General features: G+C 46.0%; 2 protein-coding genes across 5 annotated transcripts in view; one reads left to right on the forward strand and one right to left on the reverse strand.

Annotated features, from left to right (window-relative positions):
* Positions 1-980: 980 nt before the first annotated feature.
* Positions 981-11594, reverse strand: LOC149856447 (histidine--tRNA ligase, cytoplasmic-like). 4 transcript variants are annotated; one of them, XM_090065229.1, is made up of 13 exons: positions 11342-11594; positions 10438-10527; positions 9919-10038; positions 9475-9570; positions 6662-6787; positions 5741-5848; positions 5416-5514; positions 5091-5184; positions 4638-4765; positions 4292-4534; positions 2755-2871; positions 2269-2415; positions 981-1743 (listed from the first exon to the last, which is right to left on the reverse strand). In XM_090065229.1, exons 1-13 carry the CDS (start codon positions 11423-11425, stop codon positions 1687-1689), a joined length of 1509 nt encoding a protein of 502 aa, XP_089921355.1. In that variant the 5' UTR covers positions 11426-11594; the 3' UTR covers positions 981-1686. The 4 variants fall into 4 exon arrangements, with proteins under 4 accessions (XP_089921355.1, XP_089921356.1, XP_089921353.1 ...); XM_090065230.1 differs by lacking the exon at positions 11342-11594 and adding an exon at positions 11157-11335 and having other exon boundaries at positions 2328-2415; XM_090065227.1 differs by lacking the exon at positions 11342-11594 and adding an exon at positions 11157-11335.
* Positions 11595-11642: 48 nt separating this feature from the next.
* Positions 11643-15156, forward strand: part of ZMAT2 (zinc finger matrin-type 2) — a 30379-nt gene continuing 26865 nt past the window's right edge. The window contains exon 1 of the mRNA XM_090065234.1: positions 11643-11742. Coding sequence (XP_089921360.1) covers positions 11725-11742 — 18 coding nt within the window. The 5' untranslated portion in view covers positions 11643-11724. The remainder of the gene's footprint in view (positions 11743-15156) is intronic.

A 15156-nucleotide genomic window follows, 5' to 3' on the forward strand; every position in this document is an offset into this window, starting at 1 on the left:
TAATAGTTAAGGGACTATGTACACCATTAAATTCACCTCAAAGACAGAAGGGGGCAGAGTTTTCACCAAACAAAAAGGACCCCATAATATGCAGACAGAAGACAGGGACAGATTTCAGGAAATGTCAGACATCCCATGAGGATGAGGTCCCTATATGAACCAGGCATTTTGTTTTAACTTTGTTTTCTGAAATATGTTGTTTCCATGGGCAAACATAATAATTTTAAGGCAGCAGTTTGGGGCTCCCCAAAGGAACTGTTAAGCACTTGAAGCCAGTCAGACCTACAGTAAGAACCACTGGTATCCAACATAATGGTGCAGCACCTGGTCTAAGGAAGGGAAAACAGTGATTCCACCCAGAGACCTGAGAGGACACAAGTGCACTAGGCCCCAAATCATGGCAGACCTCATCTACCTGGGAAAAGTTTCTTATTATGAACAGCAGCATGACCTGTGAATGTAACCCCTGTGTTTCAATAGATACCCTTATATAGGGTGCCTTTTTTGGTTTAGCTTGCATCTCATGCAGACATATAAGTTAAAGCCACTACTCAGGTTTATTCATTTGAAAATGGTCCTGCTTCTGAAAAGAAACACAGTATTCTGAACTCTAGCCAGCCAGGGAAACTTTCTTTTACAACTGAAAATAAATCCCAGTCAGCTATCCATTCAAGTGCCAGTAAACTCAAGTGTAGCATATTACTATTTCATGACAGATGGAAACAGCTGTCACAGATGCTTGACAACCTGGTGTATCTATTTATATCACTTTTCAGTTTGGATAGAAACCCAGGTCTTGGTAACAGTGCAGCACAGCTTCATTCTCATTTACTTTAGAATGCGCCAGAGATAAGACTGAAGATCATTAAGCTCAAAAAGCAGCTTTGCCTTCTGAGGAGGTATATGGCTATTGTGATGCAAAAAGCCAACAGTCCACACCAAACTGAATCTTGGGCTAAACACAGGGAGATTAAAGAATATCTGAGAAACAGTCATTTTATTGTATTCTGGAAAGCAGTGGCCACCCACTTCCTTCATGTACAAAACTAGCAGAAGCGAGCTACTTCCGCCCTAAACTGCGGGGTAGCCAAAATACAGACCAGGGAACTAACCTTTGAGTGATTACAGGGCCCCTTAAAGGTTATGTTTTCATGGAAGTTCCAGATATCTGATAATGCATACAAAATTACTTTTGAGCACACAAATCAGTACATCTTGTAAAGGCATTTGGCCATTGTACAGGAATGAGAAGCTGCAAATTTCTTCTGTGTTCCTGAACAGCTGGTTAAACCTTTTGTGTTATGGCAAAAATAATTTATCTTAAAATTTGTAGCATGACTTCTGATGGGACCAATGAGCTGAATCATGACACTGAATATGCATTAAACAGACGCACTCCTTGGGTTAATTTACCCAAGAGCATTAACTACGTAGTAATATACTCTGTGCCTTTGTAACTTGTGTGTTCTCCACAAGCTGAGATTTCCCAGCTCCGTGATTTGGTACAGACAAATTAATCTCAGCACAATAAAAGGTGGCCAGGTGTCTGCCCAGATGGCACGGCTCAGATCCTCAAGGACTTGTCCAGGTGACACTCAATCAGTTCAGGGATCCAGATGCTCCAATTGCTTGAAAAAAATTCATGCAGCCCCAAAATGCTCCTGAGTCAAGCTGCTGTGGACAGCTCTAGGGCTCCAACCTTCTCCTAATCTCCTCAAGAAGCTTGTGTCTTGGGATATCAACCTACAAAGGAAACAGGAAGAAAGTGGTAACAGTAATACATGTATCCCAGAGGAGCTGTCCAATGCTCCCAACTCGCTTCAAGAGGTCCAGTCTTTCCCAGGCAGCCACACAGGCTTCTCCTCTGTTGTCCCTCTGCAGCACTCTGCTCTATGTATTCTTTCTGCTCATCTAATCCTGCCTCCTTACTCTTCCTAAGGACATACTCTATGATCACCAAGGAGGGGGCAGGGGAAAGAATTATGCTGAGGTGCTTAGAGCTTCCTATGCCCTTGGGAAAGGATTAGATTATTCAGAGAGTATCAGTGACAAATAACCATGAGGAAAGCTTCCTAAAATCTTCAGACCAACTTGTAAAGCTGATGTATTCATGTCTGGCAGCAGATAAATTAAGATCTGTAGTGCAAGCCAGAACTACCAACTAGACCTTAACAGCCCAAGAGAATGTTTAGAACTCTTACAATAAGTGGATTTCTGAAGCATCCTTTGGACTCCCCTAACCCAACTCTGACAAGCAAGTGTCCTCACCTCTTGCCTAGTAGCTACATCTCGCAACTTGACGACTCCATCCTTCAGCTCCTGCTCACCTATGATGGCAGCAAGAGGGATGCCTGTATCCTCACAGTAATGCAGCTGCTTCAGCAGCTTGGGGTTCTCTCTGTATAGCATCTCTGCCTAGAGGGAAACAAAGGCAAAGTGTTAAATGGGGTGTGGGGGTTCATTCAGGAACTTACACAAAGTCCGTTCCTGCTCCTGATGGGACCCAGAAGCAGAACAAGAGGCTTGAAACTCCATGGACTCTGTTTCCCTTAGCAGTACAGATGTTTCCTGGAGCCTCTGTACCAGCAGTAGCCTGCCTTTTTCATGCCTGCCTCTGGCCCAGAGCCAATCATCAACAGATTGGTGGATTTGATCTTGTTGTGTCCCATCTCTGTAGAGACTCTCTCTCCCAACTCATCATTCAGGACCGACTTTAACAAACCCAACTGGGCCAATCTAACTGCTGACTCATACCTTGATTCCAGCATCCCAAAGTTCAGAGATAAGCTTCATTCTTGCAGCAAGGAAGTGCTTCTGTGGAGCTGCCACCAGCACCTGTGTTTCAGTTGTTCGAATCTTTTCTTTGGAAGCCTAAGAACATGGACAGTTATAACTGAATGAGACTAATGGAAACATCTCATAACATACAAAACTAGAGGTTCTGAGGTACCAAACAGAGGCTTCCCATTTGTTCCTTGACCCATCACTGGAGAATACTACCCCTTTCTTAACACAGTATAAGCAAGGGGGAATATGAGAAAAATCACTTTTCAAAGAATGTTACTGAGGAAAGTCAAGTTTGTGCAAACGTGGAAGGGCAAGAGTAAAGGTTGCCTATGCAACTGTAACTAGGCTGCCTTCTGCACATGGATTATGATTCAATTTTTAAATCATTTGCTATTTTTATCTAAAGATTCCCAACGTTCCATGGGATGGATCTGGCATGAGGATCTGTTCAACAGTTGTTCTGATCCTCTCTGTACAATGTCTATGCTTCATATACAATACATCACCCAACTTTTAACATGAATTAATAGTTTCTCTGTAGGTTTGTGTGTTTTTTTGAGAAGCTCACTACAATCTGGGCTTCACAACTCCCAAAGTTTATTTTCACAACATCTAGGAGATAAATACTTCACAGACAAATGAGCACAGGAAACTTTATCTAAGCCACAGAATAAGTGACTGGCAGAGCCAGGATAAAAACTCACTGTCTGTTATCCAGGTCTGCTATAGCAGACTCCTGGAAAAACTTCCAGGTGACTGGTCCAGCGTCACACAAGAAACCTGTGGCCACATCAAGGATAGGATGCTCTTCTTGTGACTGAATGGCTCAAGGGTTTCCTCATGCACTACAGATCTTCCACTTTTTGTAACAAGAGGCAATGGCTTCTTTTACTGCATTGATTGGTCCCCGCTGATCAGGGCTGTGTTCTGAAGGCAGGCAATGCCTCATTTTCTGTATAACAGTGATTCTCAGCCAGTGTGTCATGGCACTCTGGGGTGCTTTAAGATCCTTTCAAGAGTTGCCAGAAGGTGCCATGCAATGTTAGCACTGTTAGGTGTGCAAACATGATTCACAATATAGATTGAGAGTTTTGGAACAGGAATCTACAATGTCAAAAACTCTGACTTACTCTGGTTTGAGTTATTTGCAACAGAATTGCTCTATTATTATTCTATAGACAAAACAAGCGAAAACTAAAGAGCTGGAGTGTTCTAAGGGATACCTCATGTGTACTGAGGGTTTATGAAGGGGTGCCTCAGATCTAAAAACATGGATAACCACAGTTGTAGAAACTGGAAAGTCTGTAGTGGATGTGGAAGGGGATTACAGTAAAAACAATTAACAACTTGTGGGAGAATTACTCAGGAGAACAGAACAGCAGTTACAGGGGAGTCAGCAATAAGCTTTCCCATTTAATCACGTACCAGGTCACATGAAAGAAAGTTTTCATAGAAGGTCACTACATTGAATTTTAATTTCCAAGTAAGGCACAGCAGCACTTACCTCCACTTTACAGTTCATAATGGAAAAGATCCGTTCTATTCCAATGCTAAAGCCCACGCAGGGCACTTTCTTCTTCTTGGAATCAAACATCCCCACCAGCCCATCATAGCGGCCGCCTCCAGCCACACTACCAACATCAACCAGCTCCTTCACATGGTCATTCTGCTGCTGGATCAGGACAGCTTCGTAGATCACCCCTGTATAATAATTAAGACCCCGGGCCAAACTCAGGTCAAAGGAGATCTGTGCAACAGAAAGAGAATTCCGTTACTGGGCACAACCAGAAATGTTCAAGGCCACTCAGCCAGGTTCACAGCATCCCTCTTTTTCCCCTGCCTCCAGTCACCTTATCTACGATGCCAAATAGCATCAGGTACTCAAACAACAGCTTCATGTCTCTCAGCCCCTCCCCAGCCAGCTTGTTCTGGGAGAGTCTTGGGTCCTGGAGCAGCTGTTCAATCAGGTCCAGCCCACCTGCAAAAACAGGACTCACAACTGAAACCTACCAGGCAAAAACGGTAAGACTGCCTGGCCAGAGCTCCTAGGACTCGCTCTACCCAGGACAGTTCACAGCTACCTGCTTACTCCTCTGGCCTTATACATCTTCATTTCCCCTCAAGGGAGGGCCAGCCACATTCAGGTAGGCCAAGGAAGTGGCAACCCAGGGTCTGCAAAATGCTGACCCTCCTTGTGCTGCAGCTGAGCAAGTTTGAGTGGCTGCTGAGTGGGTGATATGACCCACAGCGTTCCCTGCTGGCCTGGGTGCCCAAGCACTGGGGCAAGATTCCACACGATTTACCACGGAGTTGAACATATTCCCCAATGTGATCTGCAGCCTCAGGTGCAAGCCCCTTCTCTCCAACCATCTCGTTCTTCACGTCCTCCCATGTCATCTGTGGAGCAAGATGAAAGTTTCAGTCATAGCTCCCAGGCTAAAGCTGTTGCACTTTGTGGCAAGCAAAACCCTTTTACAAGCTTCACCATTCCAGGCCTATGCAAGCCACAAATTCAAAAGGCTTTCCTGCAGCAAGACTGGCAGGAATGGGAAGAACACTGCATGGTACAGGACCTGGGAAGTAGTAGGCAGCAGTCAGTGCCTGGCCACTAGGACTGAGGAGCTTTACCTTGTTCAGTTTATCCACGGTAGAGCAAGCAGCTTGTAATTTGCTCTCTGGAACCCCACAAGCTGCAAATACCCCACTCAGAATACGCCGGTCATTGACCTGGAAGAAACAGTCAGTTACTCTCAATAGGAACTTTGTGGAGAATCCCCAGGAAGTTGCAGCTAGTTCAGCTCAACTTCTCAGGCTGGTTATTGGATTCTCCTCACCATTCCTTCATAGGCCTCGTTTTCTCTAGGGCACAGTGGTGAAAGTGATGAATGGCTCTGCAGGTACATTCTGGCTTGGGCAGGACCAGACATACAAAAGCAACCTAACTCTTCTTTACCTTAATGAGAAAATTCCCAAGTTGGAGGGCAGACAGGATCTCATGTATGATCTTCAGACACTCAGCATCAGGAATCATAGGGTCACACTGGCCAGCAATGTCAAAATCCTGACAAGTGAGCAAAAGCAGTGAGAATCCAGGCACTACTGCCCAGCTAGGACATCCCCGATGTAATCTGCCCATCCCACACTTGGAACATCAAGCCTTCAGTGCAGAGGCCTCAGCTCCAAGTTCTCTCACTCAACCTGTTACATAACTGGTTTATGGGGGAGTTAACAAAAAAAAGCCTAGAAAAATTTGAAAAAACGCCCTAGTACATACTACCTGGAATTAAGGCTCTAGAAGGACCACAAAGACTGCAAATTTTTTAAGTACCGTCAGGAAAACCAACACAGTTCAGCCAAACTTCTGTCTCTATACACAGCCAATGTCGAATGCTTTAAAGAAAATCTCCCTCCCAAAACAAACAAGCAAGCAAACAAACAAACAAAAAACCAACCCAAAAGCCAAATAATGTATTCACAGGGAGGAAAAAAAAAAGTCCTCTTGGCTTCTACAAGGAATGAGGAGAAACTGATACACTGGATAACCACATACCTCCCACTGAGATAAGCTTCCAATAGAAAATTAAGAAATTTCTAATGGGAATTGGAATGGGTGTAAACCAACAATAACTTGACATACACCTCCAACCAGGCTTAACTGTTTAACACTGTAACAATAAAACAAGGGTTTCATTAACATGTCCTTTTACTGCCTGACATTTTAACATATCATACCCAGACATAAATGGAGCTCTCTTCTTCCCCTCTCTCCCCTGCAGTTCATTGAAGGATCAGGATCCCAGACTCACACACAGCCTCTCATTCCTAAACTGTAGACTGGCTCAAACACCCTGCTCCTCTAGCCATGGCTACTCACACACTGGCAGAACTCCCGGTAGCGGCCCCTCGTCATGACTGGGTTATCCCTCCTGTAAACTTTGGCAATGTGGTAGCGTTTAATGTTGGTGATTTTGTTCATGGCCAAATAACGAGCAAAGGGCACCTGAGAACAAAGGGTTAAGGATGGAAACTGGAGAGCATCTCCCAAGACCTGCAGCCACCCAGACTTACTGCTGTGTAGGCAACTGCCAGGCCAATACAACATAACTTTACAGCAAGTGTCAGGCTAATGTAAAGTACTGCAAAATATTCTTCCGGGCAGGGAAATCAGGGCTTGTGTAACCTCTTTTCAATTAATCTCACTAACAATAATGCTGAAAAAACACAGCTCCTCTGCTGGGTCTTCCTGGCTTTTGATGATTTAGCTCCAATACAAACTAGATTAAATAGATAATTAGATGGGTAGACATCTATGGAATCTATGGACATCTACCCCATACTAAGGTGGACACCTCATGGAATAAAGATACCTTGGTGTGCAGTTTGAACAGAGATGGAGAATCAGAGCGAGACAGAGGTCCTACATGGAGGATCTATTTAGTACCAGTAAGTATGACAACGGCTCTTCCCCTAAGAATAGGAAGTTGCATGGAGGGAAAGGAAGGAAGCTAGGGCCAGATGAGTGCAGGGAAGGGGGTCAAGAGAGTAGGAAGAGATAAGGAACAATGTCTATAGGGAATGCTGGAGCAACCATGCAGCTTCTATGAAAAAAAGTGAATTTTGGCTTAGATCGCACTGTTCAACACCTTCATCAGCGACTTGGACGAGGGGGTGAAAAGCACCTTGTTCAAATTCGCAGATAACACTAAGATGTGGGGAGAAGTGGGCATGCTAGAGGAGAGGGACAGGCTGCAACTAGATTTGGACAGGTTACAGGGATGCATGGATGAGAACAGGATGGGTTTCAATACTGACAAGTGCAAGATATTGCACGTGAGGAGGAAGAACCAGCAACATACCTACAGGCTGGGGAACTCCCTTCTCATCAGTGCAGAGGCAGAAAAGGATCTTGGAGTCATTACTGATTCCAAGATGAACATGGGCCGCCAATGTGAGGATGCGGTCAGGAAGGCTGACCGCACCTTGTCATGCATCCACAGATGCATCACAAACAGGTCCAAGGAGGTGATCTTCCCCCTCTATGCAACACTGGTCAGGCCACAGTTGGAGTACTGTGTCCAGTGCTAGGCAACACACTTCAGGAGGGATGTGGCCAGCATTGAGAGGGTGCAGAGGAGGGCCACTTGTATGATCAGGGGCAGCAAGGCAGGCCCTATGAGGGGAGGCTATGGGACCTGAACCTGTTCAGCCTCCAGAAGAGAAAGCTGAGAGGTGATCTGGTGGCCATCTATAAACTGGCCAAGGGGGACCAACAGGCAATGGGAGAGTCCCTGTTCCCCTGAGCACTACCAGGAGTAACAAGGAATAATGTCCATAAGTTGACGGAGTGTAGATTCAGGCTAGATATCAGGAGGCGCTACTTCACAGTCAGGGCAGCTAGGATCTAGAACCAACTTCCAAGGAAAGTGATGCTCACTCCTACCCTGGGGGTCTTCTAAAGGAGGCTAGATAATCACCTAGCCGGGGTCATTTGAGCCCAGCATTCTTTCCTACCCATGGCAGGGGTTGGACTTGATGATCTGCTCAGGTCCCTTCTGACTCTACCAACTATGAAACTCCCCTGCAGATGATTTTGAATAGTCCAAAAGATTTTTAGTAAATGTAAGCTAATTGCTCACAGAATGTGGATGTTAGTGAAAACAAGGAGTGGATAAGGGGATGATGCATATTTTAAACATAATTGATGCATATAGACTTAAAATGCATATGAACAGAATTAGTTGACATGTAGTATAAGTAATGAGAATAAAAAAAAGTCAAAAAGTTTTTATTAAATAGTATTGTTAAAAAAAGATATTTGTTTGTGTTCAGATCTTATATTTGAAGTGCATTCCAGCACCATGCCAGAGTACACTTTTACTACTGTTTGATCCATCTGAGTAACTGTGTTTTGCTAAAGTGAAACTTTGCTTTCATGACTTAGTTCTTTGATTTTACAGTAACCATATAACAGCTTTAGTGCTGAGTTAGAAGATGCTTATTAGACACATCTCATTGTTTTTTAAGGATCAGTGTTGTTTTCTAAAACTAAGGATTGGCAACCTATGGCTTGTGAAGTGTGATGCAGGGGTCCAATCCAGTACAGTGGATTGGTGTCTCAGAGTTGTGCTGTGCTACCCCTCGACTCTGCAGTACTCCCCTCAGCTGCAGAACTTGCTGTTCTACAACATTTGAGCTTACTTTGCTGCAGAGGGGCAGAGACTTGGCAATGCTTGTAACATTGTCTTGCCCTAGTAAAAGCCTGACAACCCCTGGTCATAAGTCTTTCAGTATCTAAAAAATAAAACTTCTCCTCTGAGCCAAGTCTGGCTAGACACAGTATGATAATGGAAGTATAAACACCTAGTTAAGAATAAAAGGAAAACTATGGAGTGGGGCAAAAGTGGGGCTTGTGCACCTGCCAGAATGTTAAAGGCTGGGGGCTTGAACTAGTCAGAGGCAGGAACTGCAGGAGCACGGATGAAAGGAGACGATCATGACAAGGACAAGCTGTCACTGTATACAAGGTGAAGATGACAAACGCAAGCTCCTTTCTAACTTGCATCCTCCTGCCCCTTTTTTCCACCCTCCACCAGTGCCTAAAATACCTGCAACTCCCCCCTCCTCTCCTCTCCCTCCGCCCCTGCCCTAAAATGGATCTCTCTCACAGTAGGAACTCTGGCAGGATACAGTGAGGTCATAGCGAAGGGAAAGCAGCTCACCCCCCTGATCTTTCAGATCATAAATGAGCTTCGAGTCTTCTCCATACTTCCCAGTCAGAGTTTCCTAGAGAAAAAAAGACAATTGTCAGGTACAAGAGCCAAGGCCCAGGAGTAGAATCCAGCAGCAAGCTGTTCCCAGAAGCAGAGTCCCTTGAGCCTGACTTTCCAAGATCAGATCCAAGCCCTCTCCAGTTTCACTACAGAATGAGTTCTCTTTCCTTGGGCACTACTTATAGCTGAGGCATTAGTCAAGGCACCTGTCCCTAAAGTTACAATTAATTCAGCTGCTACCCCTTAACACACCAAAAATTAAATGGAAACAAAACTACAGAGCCAAGGATCCCATCTGACTCGCATCAGTGATGCACAATCAAACACTTCCCGATGTTAAACTTGCCATCCCTGCACTCACTGTCAATTCAAACACAGGGGTGTCAATGACCTCAGCCCCATGACGCTTGAAACAGTTGATGATGGTGCTGAAGACTTTCTCCCGGATGGTCATCTGCTTTGGGCTGAAGTCCTGGGTGCCCTGAAAGCCAAACCCAACAAAAAATGGGTGAAGTGTTAAAAAACCAAAGTATCCTAATGTCACTGATCAGCCAACATCCATGCAGCTGCCAGCTGTGGTGGCTATTCAAAATAGTAACGAAAAGTTCATGACAACGAACAACTAGGATTTAAAACTGATGATTCCTTGGTGTAAGAGTCAACCACAAAGAAGGAATAGAACAGGAGAAGAGCTTTACAGCTGAGAAGCTGGAGCTGAGGGTACCCTGCAAGAAACTGCACAATGTAGGTCTGAAAAAGGAAGATCTCTTTCAATGGTGGAAGCACCAATCCAAGTGCAATCAAAGGAAATGAGATAGGATTATTAGAAAAGGAAGCAACTTGGGACAGACCCAGATCTGTGAAGGAGGCAAGCCATTACCTTGGGGGTTTTAGGAACGAAGCTCTTTTTCCCTTCTTCAGTTTCCAGCTGTGCCTTTGTCTGTAGGAGCTTTCCCACAGTTTCTACTATCTGGGAACAGAGACAAGGCTGATGATAAAAAAAAAAAGCCTAATGCTGACCTACAAGAGCCAGCTGTCGCAGTATGGAGAGAGATGGCAAGATGACAACTCAGCTGGAAGACATTACTATGCCTGTAATAAGTTTCCTTACTATTAGAAGCTCCACTGAAATTCAGGTCTTGGCTTTATCAGGTTCTCTCACATGTGTGGTCTTAAATATTATTAAGGCTCCAACATGTGTGCTATGCTGGACTGAGCTGCAAGGACCAAGAATCAGGGAGCAGTTGCTATATAATAATTCCATAATAAAGAAGTGTCTTTACTTTGTCTTTTTTGATAAACTAGCAAGCCCCTAAACCAGACTCAGCATTTCCTAATTATCCAAAATAAATGCCATTAGCACCAACTGGATTAGTGGTGCCCAACCTTTTGGCCTGTGAGCTGGATGAGCAGTAGGGGGCCAGTCCACAGACAGGGAGGGGTAGGGGAGGGATCCAGCTGCTAGGTCAAGCCCTGCACATCTGGAGCAAGCCCTGCACATCTTGAACACAGGTGCTATACAGCACACAGGGGTGTTTCATTGAGCTTGCAGACCTCCCCCCCGGGCCCCAAATTTGGCAGGAGGAAAGCAACAAGTACCTGTGTTACCACTTTTTCCCTGCCGCCAAATTTCCAGACCTGTGGGGATCCCCGCGGGGCGGATGCTGCAGCCCTGACTGTGGATGTAGCTCGGGACCCTGCGCTGTGCTGTGAGCTGCCTGGGCTTGACGATCCCCTGCTCTCGCCCGGCATCGCCCTTCAGTTCTCAAACCCTCAGCACTCACCCGGTCCCGGGGCCGAGCGGAGAAGGCGCGCAGGGCGCGGAGCAACGTCCAGGCCGGCGCCGCCGTACGGCGGAGCCCGCTCATAGCTCTGCTCGGCCAGACCCGCGCTGCTCACAGGGGGCTCCGGGCGGGCGGGGCCGCTCGCAGCCTGCTGGGACACGAGGCGGCGCGCGGAGCATCCCCGCCGGGCCCAGGCTCCCGCGCAGCACCGCCTCGCGCCCCCAGCACCAGCTCCTTCCTCAGCAGGGCTAGAAGCCCAGGCTTAGGCTTAGAGAAGTCACTTCCGCTACCGTCACTTCCGTCACGGAAATCGACGCCGCGCGCGGCCGGGGCTACTCGCCGGCTGTGGAGGACTTCCGGCTCCTTGTTCCCTCGCGCTGGAGATGGCGTCGGGCAGCGGGGTAGGCGGCGTCGGGCAGGCGGGCGGGCGGGTCCCGGCTCCTTCTCCCAGGAGGGAAACACCGCCGCCCCGAGGAGCTGCCTCCGGCCCCGGGAAGGAGCGGAGCGGGCGTCTTGCGCGCATCGCCCGCGCGGTCCGACCCAGCTCCGGCCGCGCTTCGCTGCTGCTGCCTGCCCGGGGGTGCGGGACAGCCGTGCGCCCCCCCGGAGCCGTTTTCCCGCCTTGCTTTGTCCTCAGTGACGCCCCGCGCTGCCTCCCCCGCCCGCGGTTCGCTGCGAGACGTCCTTTAGGCGTCAGGGTTGTACCGGGGTTTTTCCCGTCCTGTCCCTCGCAGCCGCCGGGCGAGGTCGGCTCCTACAGGCCTCCGTTGTCGGGATAAGTGATCCCAGTAGTGCCTGATCTTTCTGCCCCGCGGCCACTACTTCCTGCTGTCACATTTCCCAGCCCAGCAGGAGCTCTGTGGGCTGGATTTGGCCCAAAGGCCAAGGGAGAACACCCTAAATTATACTTTCCAGTGATTCTGGATAGCCCATGCCTGGTGGCTGCCATGGCAGAGTGCAGACTGGGTCAGGATCTGCATAGGAAATCAGCGGTAACCAGAGAGCCACAGCAGTGTGGGCACCCTTAGGGAATTGTGCTAAATAGTCCAGTTCCAAAGTGTAGGACTTTCCAGCACATTGGTTAACACTTGCACAGGAGGGCTTGGCTGGTAAAGATAAAGCAGGCATGTTGATCATAGGTGTAGAAAATGTATCCCCAGCGCATGCAGTAGGTAGAGTGGGGAAAGGACTCTTTCACAGAATGTAACAGAGCTGTAGGTCAGGTGGTGTGGTCTGGTTCTTTCTGCTCTAGTGGCTTCTTTTCAGCATAACAAGTTCTGCAGAAGGTTTTCCAATGCTCTTATAACTGAAATTCCTTAAGACTGCTTTTATGTAACTTAAGGCATGTGTGAATTTCTGCTTTGTTTTTCTCTATTAAAACTGTAGTTGTCCCACAGCTCTTGCTAATGGATCATATTAGGGCACTTCCAATGTTTCCCCTTATGCATTGCATGGATAATGTTGCTGTTACGTGTCTCTTACACGGTTTGCCCTTCATGTAACTGTGCAGTTAGTTAAATGAGCTGATCAGTTTTGATGTACTGTAGTATGTTGCAGCTACTTTACAAAGTAGTTTATGGACTCTAGGGTGTTTTGGTAACCAACAGAGTTTGGTAGGAACAGGTTCCTACCACACTAGATAATGAGGAGTATCCCATGGAGGTTATGAAATACAGCTGAATAGTGCTGATTTTATTCAGCAGATGACAGCAGTGCCCATACACATTGCCAGATAGTTATGCTTTATGTAAAATATAGCAAAATTAAGCTGGAGAAAGAGAGGCTGGAGAAGGCTTGCCATGTCTTTATCCTCTATACATTTTATATACTGTCCCTCACAGATGACTTCCTGCCCTTTCCTAGCTGATTTCCTGCCCTTGCAGCAGGAGGCTGGACTTGACAATCTCCCGAGGTCCCTTCCAGCCCTAATCTCTATGAAATCTATATTCTGACATTTATCCATGTTGACATGGAAGGCCTACGTGTTGCAATACATTTCCAGTACAAGATTTTTAAATTGTTCTATGTGTATAGAGTTATCAATCATCAGCCATTACTGTGAGCCAAAGGCTTTAGAATTGTAGTGGATACGTTCACGTTCAATAGTGTGGTGGTGAGGGAGAAAACTAAGAAGAGAGAAAGAGACAAATCTGAGGTTACTTTTACCTTCCTTCAGTTAGACCCTACAGAAAAATACCTATGGAGAATCAAAATTCTTCTTATATGAGGAGTTTTTAAACTTTCTGCTACCTTCTGCTGTAAATCTAGGGAAACTGGCTCCTGAGTCACAGGTAGGAAAGGATGGACAGCTTCACAGAAAATGTACTGGCAGGAGGAAAAATATATATTCAAGTGGGATGCATGACCTTATATCTGTCAGAAAGATTTGGTGACCTCATCCCCAAACCCACCAAGAGACAAACATTAATGTCCCCAATTTTCTGTGGCCCTGTCTGACTCATCTCTTCCCTTCCTCTAAACAAAACTTCATACAGAGGTAAGATGGGGAATTTCTCTACAAATTCTAAAGATATTCCCTGACTCAGAACTAGATGGGGGTTGAGACGTATCCTTATCAGGAGCTGCTTGAGGAACATTGCTGCTGTCTCCCCTTGTTCCTGAGCTGCAAGAAGAGTGACTGTGTTTCAGATGACTCTGGTACTATTGTTATACTGTATGGAGATCTTGATTGCCTATTGCTCATCTGCTTCTGAGTTAAGAAACCTCATTCCCCTTGATCATATTCATTTTGGCTCTTGCTGCTGCCACTAGACTTAGCCCAGGATGCTGTGTAAACTGCCAAATCCATCCTGTGTCATTGTGAGACCATTCTGCCTGACAAAAACCCTTAGAATGTAGTGTTGAAGTCAAATGAAGAGAGCATGGAGTTTAGAAGGGTAAGGCTTCTGGCATTTGTTAGAACTGCTTGCCAATTCTAGACCACATTAACAATCTGTAGTAGTATCAAAAACCCAGCTGTCAGCACCACAGAGACTTGAATATATGTTGTTTCTGCTTTGGCAAATATTTCCGTTGTTTGGAGTCAGACCGTGAAAAGTGAGCAGAAAAAAGAATGTTTGAGCGGTTGCGTGGTCTGTCAGCATAGGAAGCCAAATTGGGGCCCTGACTTTTGTTCCTGGCTGTAGGGTGTCATGTCCATTTGTCAGAGCAGAAGTCTTGAATTGGGACTCCTGAGTTCTGTTCTGAGCATTGTAGTTGTGTTGCTACATGACATTGAACAAGTCCCTTCAGTTTGTTCCCTGCAATGATTATGAGGCTTTTGTGTACTCTTTTAGTTCCTATCTGATGTCCTCTATTGGGAGAATATTATTTGTAACCCCTGAGCAGTTATTAGATAAAGATTTAGGGGTTTCCAGCAACCCCTGTCCCCTTTTTGATCAATCTGAAAAAGTTCCTTTAGAATTGCTAGCGATGGCCTTTTTACAGCTAGATCAGAAGTTGGGTTTGATTTATTCCACTTTGGCCTAGGGACACTGGTAAAAGATCTTCAGAAGACGATATCCTTTTTATTATAAAAAGAGAGTGAGGCAGCAAGTAAATTGCCTTCTTTCCAGGCTCCAACCAACTTTGATTTGTGATAATACGGTTTCTGTGTGGGAGAATATAGTCTGGAAAATACCCCAAAACATTAATTTACACTTTGTGAATCTCCTTTTATTCTTGCTTGGGGAAGCTAATAAGAAAAATCTTTGTTATAACATACTTAAAATGCTTTAGAAGCTCTGGGAATAAATGAGAAGTTTGCTACCTATCTCCCAGGCATTCTTATTCTCATCAGTAGCTATTTTTTATGT

Source organism: Crocodylus siamensis, chromosome 10, assembly GCF_052110815.1.
Source record: "Crocodylus siamensis isolate JL-2025a chromosome 10, ASM5211081v1, whole genome shotgun sequence".
NCBI lineage: Eukaryota > Metazoa > Chordata > Crocodylia > Crocodylidae > Crocodylus > Crocodylus siamensis.